Below are 22,512 nucleotides of genomic sequence, written 5' to 3'. Positions count from 1 at the left end.
CGTCACGTACACGCGCTATTTACCGTACGATTTACGTTTCCCGATTCTGCGTCCGATGATTTTGCGCGTGAAAGCAGAACGCCGCGACGTACAGTCGTATCGGGTATTCGTGACACGCGCTCCATCGAAAAACGGACACGGCCGATCGGCATCGACATCGACATCGACATCGACATCGACATCGTCGTCGTCATCGTCGATTTAGCTCGAACAAGGGGGAAAAAGTGCGTCGAATCACTCGAAACCGAGGGAAGAACATAATGAAACAGTTCGCAAGACAACGATTCCCTTTATGTTTGATCTGGCCCGATTAGCGGTCTACGGCGGAAACAGGTGCACCCTCGGCGATGAGCCAAGCGGTTTCCCCAGACGGATTTTTCTACAATCAGCTCTCGCTGGACCGTGCATACAGATGGCTGTGCTGTTCTTGAGATACTTTCTCAGACCGATACTGGCAAGACAATGGCGTACTTTGTGGCGCTGTGATTAAAACAAGAGGCCGAGCCGAACGAGGGAGAACGAGAGGCGGGAGCGGATGCTCGTTTCTCTTCGCCCGGGCTTCGCAAGGGATAATGAGAGAGAAAGAGAGAAAGAGAGAAAGAAGAACATGGTGAACGAGGCAAAGAAGAGAACGCCAGTTACAGGAACAAAGAGAAAGATAGAAATTGGACGAAGGGAGTAACAAGAGAGAACGAGAAAGGGTAAAGTACAGAGAGACAGAGTTTGGAGTTCTTTTCATTACCAGCGAGCTCACCTCGACAACAATGCCAGCCTCTGTACCGTACATCGCTATGTTAGCTTCTATGTGTCTCTAATACGTATGCATGTGCGTTTACACTGCTGCCAACCAAATCCCCTATATTTGGAAGAGTTTTTGCCTGACACGGAAAGTATTGTACAATCGATTGCAAAATTTCGGAAAATCCGTCTTCCATTGCGAAGGAAATTTGACGCGCTGGATTAGAAATGAATTTGATATTGTGGAATAACATTGAAAGAAATAATAAAAATAATACAAGTTGTTAATAAGTAAATGGTTGTAAATAGTTGTAAATAGTTCAGAATTATGGAAACTATTACGATGACCCGATAGAGCGCCATGACTACAAATGGTCTACCAGATATTGCATGATCGAATCACGGATCGGTTCGAACACGATAACGCAATGAATGAAGCTGAATAATGATCAGCAGGTGATTATGCGCTGTCTATAACTTCGCTCGTGTCAAACCTATCAAAAGGAATGACTAATGTCGAATACAGTTTGCAAGACATTCTATATAAAATTCGATATCATGTTTACACCACGTTACTAAAGATTATACTTGTCATATGCAAGCCTGAAAAGAATTTAACACATTTTACCTGATCATAACGAAATAATCCTATTATATAATATATTTTATATTCTCATGAGAGAAAACTGTCACAGAAATTTCACGCGTCTCTTTTCAACTTTTTATCATTTTCCCTTAACAGGTATGACAGAATTATACTCCAAATTATTTACTAATTCGTTCCAATTTTATTTTCTGATTAATGAAGCAACACGGAACAAGTGGAGAAAGGCTTTTTAAAATGAAAACCAGAGGTGCTTGGCCGCTTGGTATCTGGTCGTTCTCTTGGTTGAGGGGGTGCAAGTTGTCCCGCGAAAGTGGCGAAGAGAGGTTTAAGTCCGACTTACACGATATCTGGCCCGCACACTCACTGGGCACTCTATTTCGCGACGCGATACTGTCCTGGCGGTTCAGAGACTGTATTAAAATTGCCACAACGGCAAACTGGATCCCGCAACTTGTCGCCGAAAGAGGGGACAAAAAAGGTATTCACAGGAATACTATTAGGTGTTATGGCACATTGTTGGGAATTGGATAAGAAGCTTTTAGACAGGTCTTGATACGATTCACCGAAATTACCGATTACGTTCTAAGAAAAAGAAGTAAATCCGAAATAGTCTGTCGAACGAAAGAATTTTACAATCCGCAATATTATGCATTTCCGTTATTTATAAACGAGTAAGTTTACTTATGCAAACATAAAGCTAACATTATTTTACAAAATGATGTTTATGCGTTACAACACAATTATATTTCCACTAAAATTTCATGGCTATGTTTTCCCCGTATCGTGGAGCACGTTGTCATTGTATTTTCATTTTGCGCTAATAAACGCGCGATAGAGTGTCCAAGCTCGGCTAGTACACGCGTCAAATTAGCTGCGCTGTCTCATCCATTAACTGGTCACCGTATTATGTCGTTCATCGGTTCGGATTTATCGCAAATCCATCGTGAATTACGCGTTTCCATCGGTTTTTCAATGTCGGCGAACTCGGTGCATCCTACCGCATCCCCTAACCCCCGAAAGCAACGTCAACTTCCAAATTTCCGGACGGCGCGGCGCGCACATTCTCTGTGTACTGCAGACTATTTGTGAACTACGAGGAATTGGACCTTTCTGACCCTGGGCGATGTTCAGACAGGACAGCTATTTCCGATGTTGATAAACGCCCAAGACAGCAGCCCTTTAAATACGTCATTGAATAGTCCGACAAAGAGGCTTGATGAGGTGTCGCTCTTATATAACTTTAGACCACGCAAAACGCAACAATTACCAACGAATCTGAACGAGTTTCCGGTCAAACTTTTACAAGCTTGAATTCATATCATTTTTCTCTGTTCTCTCCCCATCCCCCCCTTATCTCTCTCTCTCTCTCTCTCTTTCTAGTTACGAAGAAAAACGGGATAAAAACGAGAAATCGACGTTTCGTTTTCACTGACACGAAATTAAAACCGAGTGTTTCTCATATTTCAACGCGCGAGTATTAATTCCTTGCTTCGTCCTTTCAGAAGCGACCATCGTTCCGGTCACGTCGCTTCTGCGTCGGGAGCGTGGGAGAAAAAAAGAAGACCTTTGTTGTCAGAAAAAAATTCCATCGGTGTCGCTATCGGCGAAGGAGTAGTAATATTTGGCCCACGATCGACCCTCGAACCCGTAGTTCGTCCCTATGATGGCTGCCGGGAATCGATTTACGCGAGAAACCGGCATACATCTTGCACCTTCGACGCAGTGACAATCAATTTGAAGCGTATACGGAGCATCATCGGCAGAAGACGCAGCGACTCTCATTTGTAGGGACGCGGTAGTACTCCCCGCTGGCCACGTTCCGGAAATTGAAAGTCGGTGACGTGACATCCGGCGGAGGCTCCATCGCTTCCTTCAGAAATTTCACATTAACGAGCAGAGCAAAAAAAGTCGCAAGTTTCCTATAGTCAACGACACTTTCCCCCTTTTCCTTTGCCATCTTTCGCCATCCTTCGCCATCGTTCGCCACTACTCTTTTACTTTCTCGCCCTTTGCGTCGTGACTCGTTCCTATTTTTTCTTTCCCTTCTCTCTTCTCGCACCTTCTCACACGTACACATCTACCCAAGTAACTCGAGTTAGCGAAGTAACACAGGCACGAAGGCAACGCGCGCTGATGCTCGCGACGAGACGCGGCACAACGAGTTTTCCATTAAATTCCCCCTTGTCGATTCGTGCTATCTCGCGGCAACGATCCGACCGTTATAATCGATTCGGCCTGATTCCGGTTAACTGCCGTCGTCCAAAGTTTACCGGCGCGTACCCCGCGAACAAGCCATCCCGTATTTGCGTCAGACATCAACTCGCCCGTTTCCCCTAAACAACATAAACCACCGCGAAGAGAAACGTTTCGTTCCATGCTGCAACCTGTTTCCGCAGCCTACACTCCCCATCCGCGAAATTTCCCAGTGTCGGTGTACGTTTGCGAGATGGAGTTTCGTGCCGCTCCTAACACCATTCGAAATCGACGATCTCGAACGCGTTCTACCAGCTTCTTACTGGTATTTCCAGCCGATAGTCGAGCTCGCTTCTATTAGGAATAGAAGCTTCTAGGTAACATGATTTTCTTAGTTTGCGTTTAAGCCAAGTCCCGGCCAGCAGAACTATACACGTGGCGAGACGAGACGAGAGAAAAGTGCCAACGAAAGCAACGTGGAAATTTCATGAGAGACCGGGAATGCGTTTCGACCGCCCGGTGCTCTCTATTGGCTAACCTCGGAAAATCTTTAGTCTTCGCCGACCCGAGTTTAATTATTTACCTTGGGTTTCGTGTTTCGAAAATTGGGAGACACGTAAATGTTAACAACTCCATCGAGTCGTCCGGAATTCGCAATACGAAAATTCCCGTCCAAAAGACAGAATAGGAGAGGATACAAAATTAGGTATTAATTTCTAACATTTATCATCGCTTTTCTACGCAAAACACGGAACGTATGAATGGAAATTGCCACACTGTCAATTCGTTTATTTACGTTTTCATATGTTTACTCGTGTTTATTTATGTCTGTATGTTATAACACAGTAATCGGAAATTGATCGCTGCGACTACGGGGACCGGTTGTATAACACATCACTAACTACTCTGTATATGTTAATCATATACCAACTAATTACGAAATAATTCACTATTGTTACATATTTACTGTATCTACTCATCCCGGAGATATCAAACATACCAAATCAAAAATTCATCGTATTTATGCAATGACATACACGGGGCACTAAAACGTGTTGTTTAACGAAAAATACTTCTCGAGGCAATCTTTCCAGTACACCGTTAGAATCAAAACGATTCATTCGACGAAGCAATAGTTTCGCGTTACGCCCATCATATAACGGGAGTGTCGCAGAAGGCGACTTACATAGGTCGAAATCGGGACCGCCTAGCAGCGTGTGGAACGCGACGGAACGTGTGTTAGAGGCTGATTGCGTCCGGCCGAGATGATTGCTTTTCCCGTGACTATAGCAGTGTATGCGCACACAGAGGGCCAAGAACGTGGACGCGAGCCGTTTGCGCACGTGCACGTTTGTCCATGAACGATTACTGCACCTGCACAGAGAACCGATGTTTCAATATTCCGATAGTTTATTCGTCTGGATCGGTGGACGCCTCCTGCCGGCGCGAAATCACTTCGATTTTAGTTAACGCCGTCGTTGCACGCGTAACGAGTCGAACGACAAACAAGCTCTACCTGCCCAGAAACGATTCCTTGTATCCAACAACGCTTTTTATTCGAACAACGTTTTCCTGAAATTTCCTCTCTTCTCTTCTCTTGTAACATTATTTGGCAAGACTCGTTCTCACAAAGTAATTTAGAAAATTGATTATTTATGACATCAATGCACGACTGCGTCATTTACAATATCGCAGCTTTAACAGTTTAATACGAGGATTACTATTTCTGACAGAATAATTTGGAAAATCGATTATCAGTGACATGAATGCACGATTATACTACTTGCAATATCGTAACTCTGAAATTTTAACACTACAACTAACATTCGTAATTTTCCATAAAAACTTATTTTTCTCTTTGCGTTATATATTTAATTCTTTATATATTTTTCTCGTACAAGTTTTATAATGTGAGATCAAGAATTTTGATGTCAAACAATCACGGATTTTCCAGGCAATAAGCATCCAAATAAATAATATCCATTCAATTAATTTCAAATGTAATTTACGAAAACCTACCATCTACTATAAATAAACGATAAGAAATCATGTTGTACTAATCGTTGCGTTAATCGAAGCTTGAGTAAGGCACATCAGATAGTAGGCCATGTCAATCTGCTTTTCGTTTCGAAGCACTAAGAAGCTACCAGGCTGATTTTAAGGAGGCGACAAGCTTAAAGCGTGACAGCGTTTAAAAGAGAGGAAGCGCGGCAGAATGAATTCGGTGCCGCGGGTGAAACAGTGCATATCTCTGAACTACTCGAAATTGATCCTAATCCGTAATCCGGCTTGTTCAGCCTGCTCCGTCTGTTCTCTCCCAAGGTACTTAGCACCCGGGACGACGAATCGAGTGAAACGGAGGAAACGACGCCTGGGATACAGGAGGGACAGGAAAGGAACAGCGCGGACCACTTATATTCGAAAGGCCAGCCGGCGCGCGATGTTCCGTGCATTATGCATGATACGACGCTGTTTAATGCTCGTCCAAATTGTAGCCGGTCGATTTGAAATTTCGCTGCAGCTTGGCTCATCCACGTGTTACAAATGCTAATTCAATTGTCCCCTTAATTAACGCGCTGGGTTTCAAGATAAATCGAGTTTTCGATTTCTTTGCAGAGGAGACTATTACTAAATAGGAAGTAGTTTCAAGGATAACTGATCATTTGATTAAATCGATGGTCTTTCTGTCTTCTCTCGTTGTGTCTAAGGTATAGGTCTGTTAGGTGAGAGCCTTACTGAAGAGTCCACACTAGCAGATCTTTGACGAAACACTCACTTTCTGATTAAATCGATGGTCATCACGTATAATGAAATCCGTTTCAACTTTTGACATTATTCTTCGAGGTACAAAGATCATATATCGAGAGATTAAACAACAAAGTGCTCCAAAAACAGTGATATTAATATAAAACATGTTAATATAAATCATATATAGAAGCAACAGCTATTCACTTCGTCGATAAGACTACTAGAACGTATAAACTTCCGGTCGTTCTACGTAATACGTGTGTATCCTATTACATAGCACTCCATCTGGCTTTAAACTTCGTTCTAGCATATACATGCTACTAAATGTTGCTACTCATTGCTAAAACTGTCTCCTTACTATTCCCACGTAATCGAAAAGCGAGAACGTACATTGGCGGTCGTGAACGTTGTAGTGCTTCCTTGTGCTTTTCGGCATAATAATAACTGTTTTAATTCAAATCTGTCAGGTTATTTTCGTTTATTTTTTACGATACCCAATTGTATCGGTATAGTTTACGATACTCAATTGTATTGGTATAGTTTACGATACTCAATTGTATCGGTATAGTTTACGATACTTTTATCTGGATTAATATCTCTCACTTTATATAGATTAACCGATGAGAGCGTCATCGCGTCGTGTCCGATGGAACCGAGAAACAAGTGAGCTCTCGTCAAAGAGATATAATTAATCGTCCAATTCTGCGCGAAAACGCGTCGGAATTATTCGTCGATTAATCGCGATCGTTAGCGGACCGTTTACAAGCAGAATCAATACGTTCGCAGCTTTGGAAACTTTCAAAGTCCTCGGCAAAATTTCAGCCCGTTTTCAACCGGTGAACGAGCAACCTTAATTAATCCAAACTCTCGCAATTGCTTTCCCGCGCAACGTTTAATCGCTCGAATCAATCGTGAGACTCTGGTTAGCCGAGAAGTTGTCTGTCGGAAAGTCAATGCCAGTGCAAGTATCGTCTCGTTCGATCTGCACGATGCACACGCGTTCTTCGCTCAGAGATAATGCGAAGCGTTTGGAGTCGACCGCTGTAACATCAGACAGCTAGAGAAACGAACGGATTAATTATTCATGGACGTCCAACGTCCGACAACAAACACGAAACCGTCGTCACTTTGTAACACCCTTGTACGGACTAGCTACGTTGTTTAGCATGACTATAGGAGGAAGCGGCTACGTGGTTACATAAGGACGACCACATTTGTACCGCTAGATGTACACTCCCTTTGTGCTCCAACACGCGCGTCATAGACACAATTAATGCAATGTACGCGCAATCGAACCGCCACTTGTTCGCGTTTCCACGATCATGCCGTTCATTTTTTACGTTTGTTTCTCGTCTCTGGTTCGCTTTCTGCGATTTATTGAACATAGCTGATTGGATACAAAGCTCTCGCGAGACCAAGTAATTAAACCGAATTCAAATTACGAGTATTCATACAGAGAACAAAAATTGAATTCATAGGGAAAATCCGTGCTAGCACGCGCCAACTTGGAAAAGAGTTTAACGAGCCCCTGGCTAATTTATGACACGCGCAGTATGTTCAGCTGCGTGCAACAATTTCCTGGCAAGTTCGTAGGTAACGTGGAAAGTTAGGCGATAAACGTTGGAAAACTGAAATTTGTTTACCACCATCGTTTTATAAAAATAGCTATAGGTAGAAACAATGAGTGCAATTTTATAAATTTCGAAAATATTCGTCTTTTTCTTCCCTCTAATTACATATTTGAGAATCTTGATATGTTTTTCGCTTCTTTCGCCATTTTGATATTCAAATGGTAAACGGCTTCTTCTACAAATTGGTCTCATCTCTCTTATTTCTTGCTATCATTCTTATTCCCTGTAATTACATATTTGAGAAACTTGTAATACTTTTCAATTATTTCGTCATTTCGATGTTCGAATGATAAACATCGTCTTTCGCTGGAAATTGCTCTGATCTCTCTTATCTCAGGCGTACAAGCCTATTGATCATTTGCAGTAACCCTCTTCGGTCCAACCTACAAATCGCATTAACCCTAGGGTTATTTTAACACGGGAAGTGCGGGATCGTGAAATGGATCATTTGTTCTTCTCAATTAGAAAACTTTCCACCATCTCTCTTTTCGATCGCTGTAATTCGAGACGTGATCTTAACTCGTTTAATCGAAAGTAGATAATACTTTTCGATGATCAACGTCAATCACTGTACTCGGCGTGTATTATGAATCGAGACGTACGTATCGAGATACTCTCACTGTTCTCAGACCGCAAACCAATACCAAAATAGCATTCTTGTGTCGAGCAAAGACACGCAAGGATACTTACACTCGGGTCCTACCGTATTCAATTAGCAAAGATGGTCAGAGGGATAGAGTCGTTTTCTTGATATCGTCGATGCTGGGAGAGCTCGAAAACATAAAACACGAAACCCTACCTCCAGTCTGTCATCGATACATATGCTTCTTTTTCCATCTTCTCCCAATGTAATCCATTGTCTAAATTTTGCTCAAGCACGCCTAATCTTTAGCTTATTTTTACTTCCTAAATCAATTTACGTATTATCGCAAACCAAATTCGGAATCAAGGATCAGCAGCTGAGTTTAGAATCGCCGATCTCCTTTTTCTTTTCTTTCTCTTTTTTCCTCCATTAGGCCACAATAGAATCTCGATATTCGGTAAACAATGGTGGCTTGATATCAGACCGGCAGCTACGAGTTTCCCAAGCTGTGTTCTCCCTCTATCTATAGATACGTAGAGAGAAGCAGGGAACGGAGGATTGTGCTGGAGTAGAAAGACGGACGAGAGCAGTAGGAGGAAAAGCAGAAGGAGGTGTTAGAGGATCCTTATCCCTCTTATCCGTGCGCTCGCACTGTTTCCATTCTGAATCCACGAGCAGGGATTACTTAACTCGAGAAATTCATCCGAGCGAAAAGAGACTACCGTCCTTCTTCGATGCCGGGCACTCGTTCGCCGCGGGCCGATCAGGTCGCGAAATCAAAGTCTCTGTCTGCTACTCGAAAAAACGCTACCTAAGGAGGAATCATTATTTTGCGAAGAAACGAGAAGTTGAGGAGGTGGCTACCGATCCGTGAACCAACATTTCCCTCCATTCGCGTCATTATTTTTTTCCTTTACCTTCCTACCTATTCCCCAATATCCTTATCCCAAGCGTGGAATATAGAATCGTTCGATTCGACTTCGTGCCACGGGGTCACGATGATGCACGCGTTCCCTCGCGTTTCTCTTCTTACCTAGCGCAGGGAAAAATTTCGCGGGCGCAGCATCTACTACATTTATTCCCGTGGACGTACGGAGGTCAGTTCGATTTCCGCGAACAATTCTGACGAATTCCCCGGCGCGAGCCAACGAGAAAATGTTTCGAGTGGAAAAAGAAACGTAGACGGAGCATGTCAAAGAGTTATTGGTAATTGCGCCGGCCTTTTCGGACCATTGGCTTTGATAGCTTCATACTTTACGGAATCGAATGGGAGACCGCATTCGTGTCTAGCTCCTCTTATATACTGCTCCACTAAAATCTTGGCCCGGACAATAGATAATAGAAGGAATACCGTTGTCCCAGCCGCCACCGGTAGAAGGATCGTCTACCGCGATATTTAGGCGTTGGCCACGCTTCCACGAACTCTTCACTTCCGATTCCATCCTCTGTAAATCACTCTGAAACGGTCTGTGACCACCCTCGACAACTATCTTGCTCGTTATTTGACTGTAGAATTTGGCACGTTCTAAGAGTAACACATGTGCTTCATGTCGATTGTTCGATATTTTTCTCTCGTTCATTCTTCTAATACCTTTAACAATATTGTACATATATATATTTGTATTTGTATTCAGACGTGACGATAAATTAATCGCATGAAATATTCCAGATGTAATTTCACAGGCTCGATCGTAAATGTTATGTTAAATCGGGCTTTTTTACTCGGACTAGAGAGGCACAAATAACAAGGTACTAAATAATTTGTGAACGATGCAGGTTTCGAGGCGGCAGTTAAGCAGGTCGGTAGGTTACATAGTAGCTAAGCAGAGGGTTGATGGAAGCGGAGAGTAGTAAGCGCGTCGCTATGTAAGAACCGCCTTGCCCCTTTCCACTAAGTAGATGCTTGTCAGCGGAAACTTAATTAAATATCCAAAGTGGATGCCGGAATTACTACAATTAGTATGACGGCTTTCCTAGCCCATCCTTATTACCCGGCTAGTCCCGTCCGTCCCATTCGTGGGTATTACTACTTAATGTCTAATAAACGTCACATCCGCCGAATGTCGTACGTTATTTCTTTTCTACTTTCGACCCCGGTCCTCGTTGCAACCATGCGAAGGAATTTCGGTGTCTCTCGTGGGAGACGAGGGGGAAATACGACTCTAACGAACTCCGAATGCAAAAGTTGGCTCATAGTTGTCGACACGGTACGCTCCAAATTTTTCGACTACCTAACTCTGAACCGGGATGAAATGGATGGGTACGAAGGGGAGGAAAATTAGTTGAAACGTTCGGAAAGTTCCCCGGGAAAAGTTACTTGCGACGATAGCATCTTTGAATGAAATTTTAATTAATTATTCCACTACTAACCGACGGACTATGTCAAATTGTTTGATTAATCTACAAATTCTATTGCGTATGCAACACGAAATCAAGGTCAAAATCCAAAAGATTTATTCCCGATTGGTTCGTCGTACTACTCGAAACGATTTGGGAGTGGATAGTTCGATGGTGTTACAAGCGGTAGAGGTACTTTGCTGAACTGGCACGTAAATACGAGCTCGGAAGACTTTCTTTCCTCGTCCCAACTGGTTCTCCATCATCCGGCCGTAGGAAGAGAAGAGACGGACGAGGATAGCAAATTACAAAGAAGGAATGTAGAAGCCGGACGCCTTTTGTCTCGCCTGAGATTTCTCCCTTCGATTTAATTGCGGGGAAAGAATCGTCGCGGGCGAACGATGAAGAGAGATGTCCAGCCGTTTATTGCAAATCGAAGGGGAATCGTCCTACAGATGAATGGTACTCCAGACACTCGGAACGATCTCGACAAACGGATGAAATTACAGCCGAACGATCTATAATCGAGTGTCCGTTCGACGTCAATTACTACGACGATGATGTCGACTACGACGACGATGAAACTGAAAAGAAACGTGGTCGAAAAATTTCCAACTCTACCACCAATCTTTCGTTTTCCTATCTATCCGCGATTTTATCGTCTTACATTTGCATCTCATAAATTGTGCATCCACCCAACCGCACATTTTCCACGTCGAATTTTCGATTTCACTAACGGTCTTTCATTTTGTACGAATCCAAAGGATTTCTGACCACGAGAGCGCAAAAGATGGAAATATCGGAAGAAGAACAAAGACAAAGAGGGGTGGAGAGAATAACAAGAATGTGGGAGAGAAATAAAGATACAAGAGAAACGCGTAGCACGCTATATAGCGATATCTATTGGCGCGGAAAAGGAACGGTTTACAACAGAATATTGTCCCGCCTAAGCCGCTCTCCAATATTTCATCAACTTTCTTATTCCTTCTTTTCCACCGCCTTCCTCGCGAGTCCATGTCTTCCTTTTTCTCCGGTACCCCACTCTTTCCACTATCCACATTGTGTTGTCCTTCTTATAAAACAGTCTGTTTGTTCTCAGGGGCGACAACGACGAAAACGAGTTGCGTAAAGCGCGTCTAAGTATTTCATCAAGAATTCGTGGCTGAAGGCACTGTATTTTGGGTCCATAATACTGCGGCTTCGTTGTCACAAACATATTAATCCGCCACCCAGAGACGAAACTTCAAACGCGTCATCGTCGTTTCATTTTCCAACCGTGTCATAAACATTAGCAATTTTTTCGAGATTTTCGAGTATTCTTCGGTTTTATATGCCTATATTCCGTTACCAGCGAAAACGCATCGACCGAAACTTCAAAGTTAGAATCGAAGCAGGTTTTCCACTTTGTGACCATTCGATGATAGAGAAATTAAATTTTGTCGGTTTTGCTCGACCGAGAATTTCATATCTCGGATATCAACGCGTCGATTTGTTCCGGCGCATTCACAAGATAAACGATTCCACAGTGAAAAACGAAGAATCGGTTTGCCGGTCGCGAGAAAAGTCGGTTCGTTACCCTGCTCCGCACAGTAGCCCACGCATAACTTCGCCGAGAACAATAAAAATTTTAGTGCAGCTGGCCGAGGTTATTGTATGGACAGCGAACGCTCTACTTGCTGGCAAAACGGTTGAATTACGAAAGTACAGGGGAGAATAGAAAAAAAGGAAAGAGAGAAGAGAAAAAAGAAAAATATGTATACACCCCCCTTACCCCTGGCGTAATTTCGGGTGCTGCTCGCGTAAATATACATCATCTTGTAGCGACGACATAACCTCGGCGTTCCGAAAACATTCTATAATACAGAAGCAACGTGTATCGCTGCCCGTTCCGTGCGCGTGGAATCACTCGATGTACATACATATCCGTACACGCCAACGTATAAGTACAGAAACCGCGGTACGCCATGATGGTTGACCTGACTAACGAAAAAAAAAAAAGGGAGAGAGGAAAAAAAAGATTTTTCAGCTTTGCAGCACGATATTAAAGGCCGCTTTTAGCAGAAGTAATGAATTTTAACGGTAGATGAGCCCCCATGGCTGTTCAGCTGTACGCTGCCGCATACCCGACGTAAGAAATTGCGCTCGCAAAATTATTTCCTTTATAAATCAGCAGCCATACGTTTCGACGTCATCCTACCTTACCTCGCATACCATTCTCCACCCCCTAACTGCCTCCCTCCTTTCGCCTTCTTCTCCTCTCTTTCTTTATCTATCTCCTCCTCTGAATGGGACGTCTCCATCCGCCGAACAGAGTCGAGAGAAATGGTCAGAGTTTATTAACAATACGTTATCGGTTGAAAAATACCGCGGAGTTCCACGAAGAATTGCACCGAATACCTTGTACGTGTCCGTAACCGGTAGTAATCCGCAAAGACGAAAAGGAAGACAAGAAAAGGTATTACAATTGCTCTATCGTCCCTGGGAAATCTATTTTTTTTTTTTTTCATCTCATTATGGAAACGAACGTTTAGCGAGCAAAGAAAAACTTTGTTCGTTGAACGTGTTAATTGATCCAGATCGTTAGAGAAATAATTAACTAATTAGAATTTTGTATTGCACGAGATAAAGATCCAAGATACAAGGATCCAGAGAACAGTTGCGAATGCTATTTGCAACAATTTTAGAGGAAAATAATGGATTAATAACCATAGATATTGGTACTTGTACAATTTTCTAGCGCGACCCTTAAAAAGAAGACTAACAACAAACTAAACACAGACACCTTCCATTCGCTTTTTCTATAGCCAATATAAAGATATCAAAGAAGATAATTGCATAAACCAAACGAGACTCGTGGCAACATTAGCAGACAAGAAATAGATTCTTATCGATAGGGCTGTCTTCCGACACCATCAATTGTTTCGAAGGAGAAAGAAGTTTAGATAGAATAAGATGGCGATTGTTTGATGTCTCTTTCAGGTTGTAAGCCATGATACGAGGCTCCATCGAGTGAAGCATCAGGGCAGTGAATCTTTCAGTTGAGAGTAAAGGACACGGAGAGACACGGGTGTCCGGTATGGAGCTTGATTTGGTACCAGAATAGCGATGGTGGGGATGTAGTAATTTGTCGGCTTGGGAAGGCGGCTGGCTCCAAGCTGATAACAGGGGGTGGTCCATTCTCCTCTGATTCCGCCACCCCGTTTCTCCTCGTCCTCCGGTGCAAACCCTTCCTCCACCTTCTCCTTCTCTTCTACCATCCCTCTACACCTCCTCGCGGCCATGCCTGCTCCACTTGCGAGTATGCCAACCCGTGGATCCACGTAAGACATCCGGTCTGCTCGCAATGTCTCGAATGTGTACGAGGACAGGGGGAAAGACGCCGATATCACAGGCGGAGAACGAGACACCAGGGGATTTTCCATAATCGAGTGGCACACTCTCTCTGCCGTTTATGACTCGCACCAACTTTCAGTTGTATGATCTTACATAGCTTTTCTCCGGATGTCGCTACGATAAAAGTAATTTCTGCGCGGAATCCCTTAATAAAGACGCGACGCGCCGATACTATGAGTCGATTAGTGGCGATGCCAAGACAACAAGGAAAAGATAAGAGCGACGACATGCCGGAAGAACGAATCGAGTTTCGTAATTCGACGTTGTAATTCGATGGAACGATTTGACGAGGCGAGGTTCCGAGGAATAACGTGTAAGGGTTGTGTAAACGGGGCCAAATAAATCGAACTTGCGGCGTGCTGTACGTCTTCTATTCAGGTTTCTTGGGCGCGCGGGCGGTATTATTTCGATCGAGACAAACGGAGCGTATAACAAGAGTAACCTTAATTCTGGAGAAATCCACTTCGGTGGAGTTGAAATTCTTGAGCCAGCTGATTGGCGAACAAAGTTACCATTCTAATCTCGTTTCGAAACCAAGGGGACTGACTGTTCCTGAATTTATTCTACCAGACTATGCATGCCTGTAACCGCCCGCTCCAATCGCTTTAACATTACCGCGGGAAACTTCTAATTACCGACTTCGCAACGAATTACCATTAGCACGCTGCGTTTAACGTAATTTTTTCTTCCGGGAATTGATTACGTCTCTTCGATCAAATTCTACCTAAGAAAGACTTTGTAAATTTACCGAACCCCTCCGTAGATCTCTTCGAACTAGTACCTTGAATGAAAGTGGTAGTAACCCTTTGCGAAGTCTCCCGTTTAATATATTGATAGAGTTATTCGATGGTGACCTTTCTTTTAAAATTCTAAGGGTATCAGATAAGGGGGTGTTCAAGTAATGCTAGCCCGATGTAAAATTTCATAAGGGCCTCGGAAGAGCCAGTTTCCAGGAACTACGGACCGGTTAACACCGCCGAGGCTACATAAGAGTCCGAGAGTTAGTATCTTTAATATGTCTGACGTATGCAGCAGTTAAATTAAAGCTCACCGAGAGCCCCGAAAGCTCTCACCTTGTTTCAGCTCAGTACGTAAACTCGAAGCGTGCGGTAATATCGCGTACGAAAACCCTGGTTGCCTCTACTTTCCCGTTGTTTTATTCGAAGCTAACTACTTCAACCATGCCTTCAACCACAACAAATTTTTTTCTCCACGTTGGTTTCTCTTCAATAACCGCACCGACCCTTCCGTCATAATAAACCATAATTAAAAAGATGTTCCTACTGTTGTTTACCGCAAGCCAAGGTAATTAAAAGATAGCTGCTTCTCCGGCCATGTGTTTATCGTTCGTCTTTATTTGCCGAATCGAACGCTACCGAGGAAGTTATCTTGAGAAAAGAGTTGCGATCACAAAGTTCCAGCTAACTAACCCTCCCAATCTTCTCACAATTCGCTTATATAACGACGGAGGCTTAGCGCGAAACGAATGTCATTTTACAGAGGAACACGGGGTGTCTCCTCCCCTTACTCATCGGCTTCGCGAAACTAACTTCGCCCACGTCACCACTCGCTGTCGGAACAACGCGCACACAGCCAGTTGATATCCGATGCTGCTTAGACATTCGCTACTCAAATATTCGTAGGATCTCTGGGCTTGTGTGTTTGGTCCGTGTGCGAGTATTCACGGACGAGACCGGGGACGAGCGCTAATACGCTCGTTTATGCGCCTACATACGGCTGAGTACGAGCTTAAGCCACATTCTCACGTAGCATCGAATATCGGAATGGTGTCTCTCCTAAGGATAAATTTCCGCATGCAGATTCTCGCATTAGATTAAACTCCATTCATCGGAAAAACGTTCAACATTACGCTCGTACAAGTAATCGGCCTAGCACATCGATTGCCACCTATATTGCTGCAAGTGTTACCTGATAATTAGCAAAACCTCGCCAATATTGATAGAGTACGGGTATATTGATTTAATTATGGTTTAATTATTCCACACCGGATACGATGCTGTTAATTAAATATGGACCTCGCCATGTTATTAATTATAACATCTCGCGCCTTTCCAACGTGCTCAACATTCATAACTTGCCACTTTTCGATATTTCAGTCGTAACAAAACTGAAGTTTTCGATACGCATAGCCGAATAGATAAGCGAAAAGAAGCTTAATACTTTGATCCACATCATTATATCGATCCACGTACTACTTCCAGCATATGTTCTTTCATTAAGGCTATTATCCGAAACCGCGGAAATCACATTACGATCGGTCAATTGACTATTGAAGATATCTCACAAAATCCCTTTGTCAGCCTCTTTTTCACCTCGACTCCTAAAAGTGTCACTTAATGATCAAATTATAATCATATATCATAATAATCATATAGCAATCGATATCGTACACAAATGCACAGGAACAAATTACGAAACGAAATGGTGCTACTAATTGGATTAGAATCGGATAGAATCGTGAGACCGTGTAAAATGAACGACAAACATTTAATTTCGAATACGCTAATCGTCTCTTTACGGTCAAAAGTTTCAGTGTGAACCCAGCATTAGAACGCGGAGATTCGTACCCTCGTATCGGATCCCGCACAGGAGACACATAGATGAGAACGTGCACGCCGATACATCGGCATAACGCATCCTCCTGACTGCCAACCACCTCCTGCGGGTACAGAGAGCTTTTTAGCAAACTGTCAAACTCTGCCGAACCACGAATTACTCGTTCCAGCACGTATCCCGAATGTAGTCCCGCAGTATGCGCGCTATTCTGGATCAAAGACCTGGGGATATACCCGGATACGAAAATTTGGAAATATCGATCTTGGTCAGCGACACGTTCGAGAATTGCCGAACCGCGCGAATAAACGAGTGAATGGGGAAGATTGATTGACCGATAGATGAGTCTGGGTTAGAATACCGATCGCGGGCCAATTTGCGTCCAGCTCATGCTGAGATATGTTTGGTCCAACAGTCCCGAGGGCTATGCTGAAACTTCTGCTCTTTTTTTTTAAATGAATCTTCCTTGAAGGTATATAACAGAAACTAAAGATTACATCGATAGTAGGAGAAAAATTGATACTATGTCGTTGATAAATTTTTAAACCGACTAAATTCGCTTCGAAGCTACATAGTGGTAGAAAATACAAGCATATTTGTATCGTAAGAATTACGCTATAAAATATCCACTAATATTATAATTTTTAATTAAACTTCTAAATACAAGGATCTATCTAGATCTAACTGATCTCACGTGCAAAGGTTAATGCGCGAAAGTCGTTGATACCAATTAAAGATCACAGAAATGCAGAGGATGAATGGGAAGAAAAAATGAGGCTAATAAGGAAACCATAAGTCAGACTTAATTGCAAATAATTATAAAGAACGATAGAAATGCTGTTAGTTTATTTCTAGAAGATCATTTCGTATTACCCATGGAACATTACACTACCATGTTACAAATGTAACACTACAAAGTATGTATCCCGACACCCGTAACTGCATAGAAACGTCAGATATCGCTGAGGAACACTTACCATTCTCATCATGACATTCCTTGTGCTATGATAGGTACGAACGAAAATGTCGCTATTCCAGAGACATTGAAACTACTATGACCGCAACTCTGACGTTTCCATTTGCGCGAGATGGAAAACAATGCGTGAGTGACTCGTAAACTGTATAAAATAAATTACAGTTTTCGAGAAATTTCAGGCATTCGAGAGTCCTTAATAAATCGTAATAGCATACAACGTATTCACCATGCCACATTTTCGTCGTATGTTTACGACGAAAGGAAATCGAATTTGCCTGGTAACGTACTGACGACAAGCCGTGCCAACTTCAAAAACCGAGGGAATCGAGTGTCGTACACCCTATGGGATATTACTATGTGTTCTACGTGAAACGAACATTGCGTGCGCGTAAAACACTAATGGGATAATAAAGAACAATCTTTACAGTACCTTCGAAATACACCAAGAACTTGTTACGTAGAAATGAACGACTCACGTGCAGAATTTACGCGCCATGAATCGTTTTATTACCGATACACGAGTCTCGAAAAATGCAATAGTGGCGACCCTCCACAGTCAACCATCGAAACTTAACAAAATACTACACCAGATAGGAATAATATATGTAGTGAAATGAGACAAGTCTCGACACTCTAAATTCAATAAAGAATAAATAATAAATAGCAATGACATTATTTTCGATAAACAATCATAGTTAATGTTACTTGTTCAATAAATCACACGTATTCAGTAAGATAGTTGATTAAAATATATGTAACTGCAAATTAATTAAAACTATAAAAACGAAAATTTCATTTAAATATTTATCGTATTGACACACATTATAAAAGCATATAAAATAAAATGAAATAAAATTTAAAGAATGAAATTGATAGCAGTGCACTTCTAAGAACCTTTAAACTAAACAATTCTAATGAATCATTGGTGAAATAATTAAAAAAAACAACAAGTTACTATATTAGTTAACAAAATTCAGTTTATAACATTTAATTTCACTTAGATTCGGAAGTGCCAAGTGCCGAGCTTTACCACATGCCGCGCGCGCTTTCCTGCTATACCGACCATTGGTCCTTATCGTGATTGACCTGATCATCGTTTTTGACCAAAGACATTCTATAGGGCTACCGACATGGGGTCATAAACTCTGTTATATGTCCTCTATGATTTGCTACAATAATATATAATAACAATTCAACTAAAGTGTCGAAAACGATAAAGCCAGTAACTATGAAAAGATCTCCCTTTCATAAACGTACAAAACATAGAAGAGGTATCTCATGAACTTTTTAATAATTCATAGAAGAAACTTGCAACATCAATTACGTAGGTTGGAATTGAAATTAAATTTTACTACGAAATTGTGAAGAATACAAAGCGGATTTTTATGCAAATTCATATTTTTGAGAATATAATTAAAAAAATAAACCTCGGTAGAAAATTGGTTTACCTAATATTATAAAAAGCTATACATTGCTTTATACAACATATATTTTATATATTTTCTCGAATTATGTGTATTTTATGTAATTTAGACTTTAAAATTTCTTATAAATCCGCAGTGTACTAAAGACTTTCTAAATTTTTAAACATGGTATAGTATATAGTATACCATATAATAATCTTCTAAAGAATAATACTATTCATCTACATTCCCTTATTTAATCTACTCAAACATCACCCTGGTCCTTTAGAGATTTTAGAAACAAACTGGAATTTAAACCAATTTGAGGGAAATAAAAAGATTTTGCATAGACTCTATCTACCAGAAATATAGAGATGCCTTTATAGATCTTATCTACTATATATCAAATCGTATCTTATCAAATCCTGCCTATAAGGAATCTCAAAGAGTTTTTAAAAATCCTACCTATTGGGAACCTAAAGATTTCTTTATAAACTCTACAAAATCATAAATCTGAAGATTTTTCTGTAAGTCCTATCTATACAAGAATTTGAAGATCTATTTATGGGAATTATACCCGTAAGAAAAACTAAATATCATAAAGGGAAGAAAATTGTGTAGAACATTATGTAGAATATAAAGTCTTTTTCCATTGATCTTATGATGGATCTTAAAATAAACTCGAACTATAAAAAAATTAGTACAATTCTATGCAATACTTATAATTAATTACCAATAGTAGAGGCTTAAACATCATTCCTCCATATTTGTCTCTTCTCTTTTAATCGTTTTCTGTAATCCATTCCACTTTTGAGCCACTTCTTCGCACGTATTTGGGACATTATTACAATTCCATATATGTAATAGATACTTCCTACAAGTTAGTAAATCTGGAACATACTTATTTATTGCATCAGTACTTAAAAAACAGCTGATAAGAAGACATTAGGGGCATTTATTTTAGAAATAAGACTATAATAACGCACATTCACTGTTATCAGTTTTAAAAAGATAGGCTGAATTCTTATTTATGTCTTTCAATAAATTAAGTGTATGCAAAATATTGCGCTATTAAAAAATAGCAATAATTAAGATATATTCGTTATTACAGTAACAAACAAACATATTTAACAGTATTTTCATTAACAAACACTCTCATAATTTGGGGGGGGGGGAGGGTAGATACTAAAAAGAGAACAAATCAGTGGCCAGAAAGGCCATCAAAATAGAATCATTATCCACTCGACATAATCCCGAACCATAAACCGTGAGTGGAATATATTTTCCTTCTCGCAACGCTAATATACTAAATTCAAATATACACAACATAGAAAATCCACAGTATAAGTCGCGAAGAGTGCTTCATGTAATATTTGCAATAATAATTAGTTTGCTATTTAAAATAAAAAAAAGAAAAAAATAAAAAGTAACATTTCTAAATTAAACTTTAAATGATAAAAAATAAGATACGTTTTAATATGTATTTTACTTTCTAAGATAAAACTATCGATCTATGATCAAACTTGTTAAAGACAATCGCGGTGTCATAATTCGCAACACTAAGGGAAGTATGATTATCATTTTTTCGCAACTCTATTTAACCCACAAGCTCCCGTGACTCTAATAAAAGGCCGCGAAATATTTTTGCAACTTTAATACTAATACTCAAACCGTAATTAATCCCTCGCAACGCTAATTCAAAGATCGCGATTAACCCAATATGACGATGAGCCGACATGTACGTCGGCTAACAAATCAATCACAACTAATACTACTACAAATACTACAAGCGAGTACAGTGACAAAGTAATAACGAGAATGTCTTTCCATGCTCTGGATGATCCAGAGGATGGAAAGCCATTAGTAGTTGCCCTCTTCTATGGCAATTTGCCGGGCCTCTTCGGGCGCAATGCCCGCTGAAACTTATATCTAGGCTCGAGACTTTCTAAATCGAAAACCAAAATATAACTTACAAATAAAAACATAAATCGCGGAAGCTGATCCAAGTGCACATGGATAAACAACGATCATATAGTGATCGCTGTTCGTTCGCATGTGCATGCTCGAGCAATATTAACGTTCGTTTCGAAACCAACTCGCAACCACGACCGCGAAATTCGAAAAATCGATGGGCGAAGCCGAAGGCAAATGGCATGTTTCGTTCGTGCCAGCTTTGCCGTCGATTTTTCAAATGAAATTTCCTGAAACAGGTTGGACACGCGAAAACGCGCCTACCCGACCAAAGACTGTGCCAACCTGCCCGGCCCTACCTACTTATAATTAATGAACAGGCACACCAGAAGGTATATTACCTATCCTACCTAGCCCTATATTTAAAAATAGCAAAAGGGGCACACCAACACACTCACTCCACGATTCTCACACATGACACTCGGGCGCAAGGACCTACACTAGAGAGAACGTCCCGGGACGCCTCCGACACCCGAGTTTGACATACAACATGCACACTCTAATATTACGTACCATTTTCCTGAAATCGACTGACGAAGGCTAGCGACCATTGCATACAACACAATAAAAATAAATCTCTATTTTAATTACAGATGTTCATAATACAAAGACTGTGATTAATTTTTTTAAGAAATTATAGATGATACGAAATTTCTATTAGAATTTAACAAGAAAATTAATAATACTAATATCTGTGATTCGTTGTATTTAATAACAAATCCTTGTTTTCATAGGTTGTGATTGGAACGATATTTGTGTGACTTTATTCTTTATTACTTACATTTACAGCAAATAGAATATAAACTAAAACGACGCAATTCCACAGCCTAACCACACACACTATGTGGAATGTACGTCGTGCACGATACGCTAACGCATCGTCAGTCGCTCACAAATTGTTATAAAATCAATGGTCATCGTGCTCACTGCCTTTCTCCCACCCAAGTAGCACCTGGGCATGTGCGTAAGGTCCTGACAATGAACACGGAAAGGGTTAAACCTGAAAATCCTAACTAAAAAGGGCATTAGTGTATCCATTTTGTCTGTAACGGGCTAATTTTTCTTCATTTTGCATTTTCGGATTTTATCTCAATTACTAACACTTTAGACTCTACTTTATTAATTTAATAAATTATCAAAATATCAATATTGAATTTATTTACAGCAAACTGCATAAGTAGAGTCAATGCAATATATTGATTTATTCAAATAATTGACATTATGAATTATCGAAATTCCAGTACAAAAGAGACAAACTGACACTGAATAAGAAATTTATTTAATAATTGACTCAAAATTAAATATTAATGCAAACAACCTCAGGCAATCCCTTCGTCAAAGCACATTTATAAAAGAAC

The 22,512-nt window shown here is 41.0% G+C and overlaps 1 protein-coding gene across 7 annotated transcripts in view; it reads right to left on the bottom strand.

The window, feature by feature from the left end:
• The window catches only part of Scgdelta (sarcoglycan delta), a 218,882-nt gene that overhangs the window by 194,003 nt on the left and 2,367 nt on the right, over positions 1-22,512 (bottom strand). For 6 of the 7 annotated variants that reach the window (XM_069114810.1, XM_069114809.1, XM_069114815.1 and 3 more), the window contains exon 3: positions 19,917-20,083. Coding sequence is in view for 1 of the 7 variants with exons in the window: in XM_069114815.1 (XP_068970916.1) it covers positions 19,917-19,940 (24 nt within the window). In the remaining 6 variants the exon portion in view is untranslated. The remainder of the gene's footprint in view (positions 1-19,916; positions 20,084-22,512) is intronic. The other variant, XM_069114811.1, reaches the window with a different exon arrangement.

The sequence above is a fragment of the Bombus flavifrons genome, chromosome 6, assembly GCF_040668555.2.
Source record: "Bombus flavifrons isolate JBK064 chromosome 6, iyBomFlav1_principal, whole genome shotgun sequence".
Classification (NCBI taxonomy): Eukaryota; Metazoa; Arthropoda; class Insecta; order Hymenoptera; family Apidae; genus Bombus; species Bombus flavifrons.
This window is presented reverse-complemented; position numbering and strand designations above follow the sequence as displayed.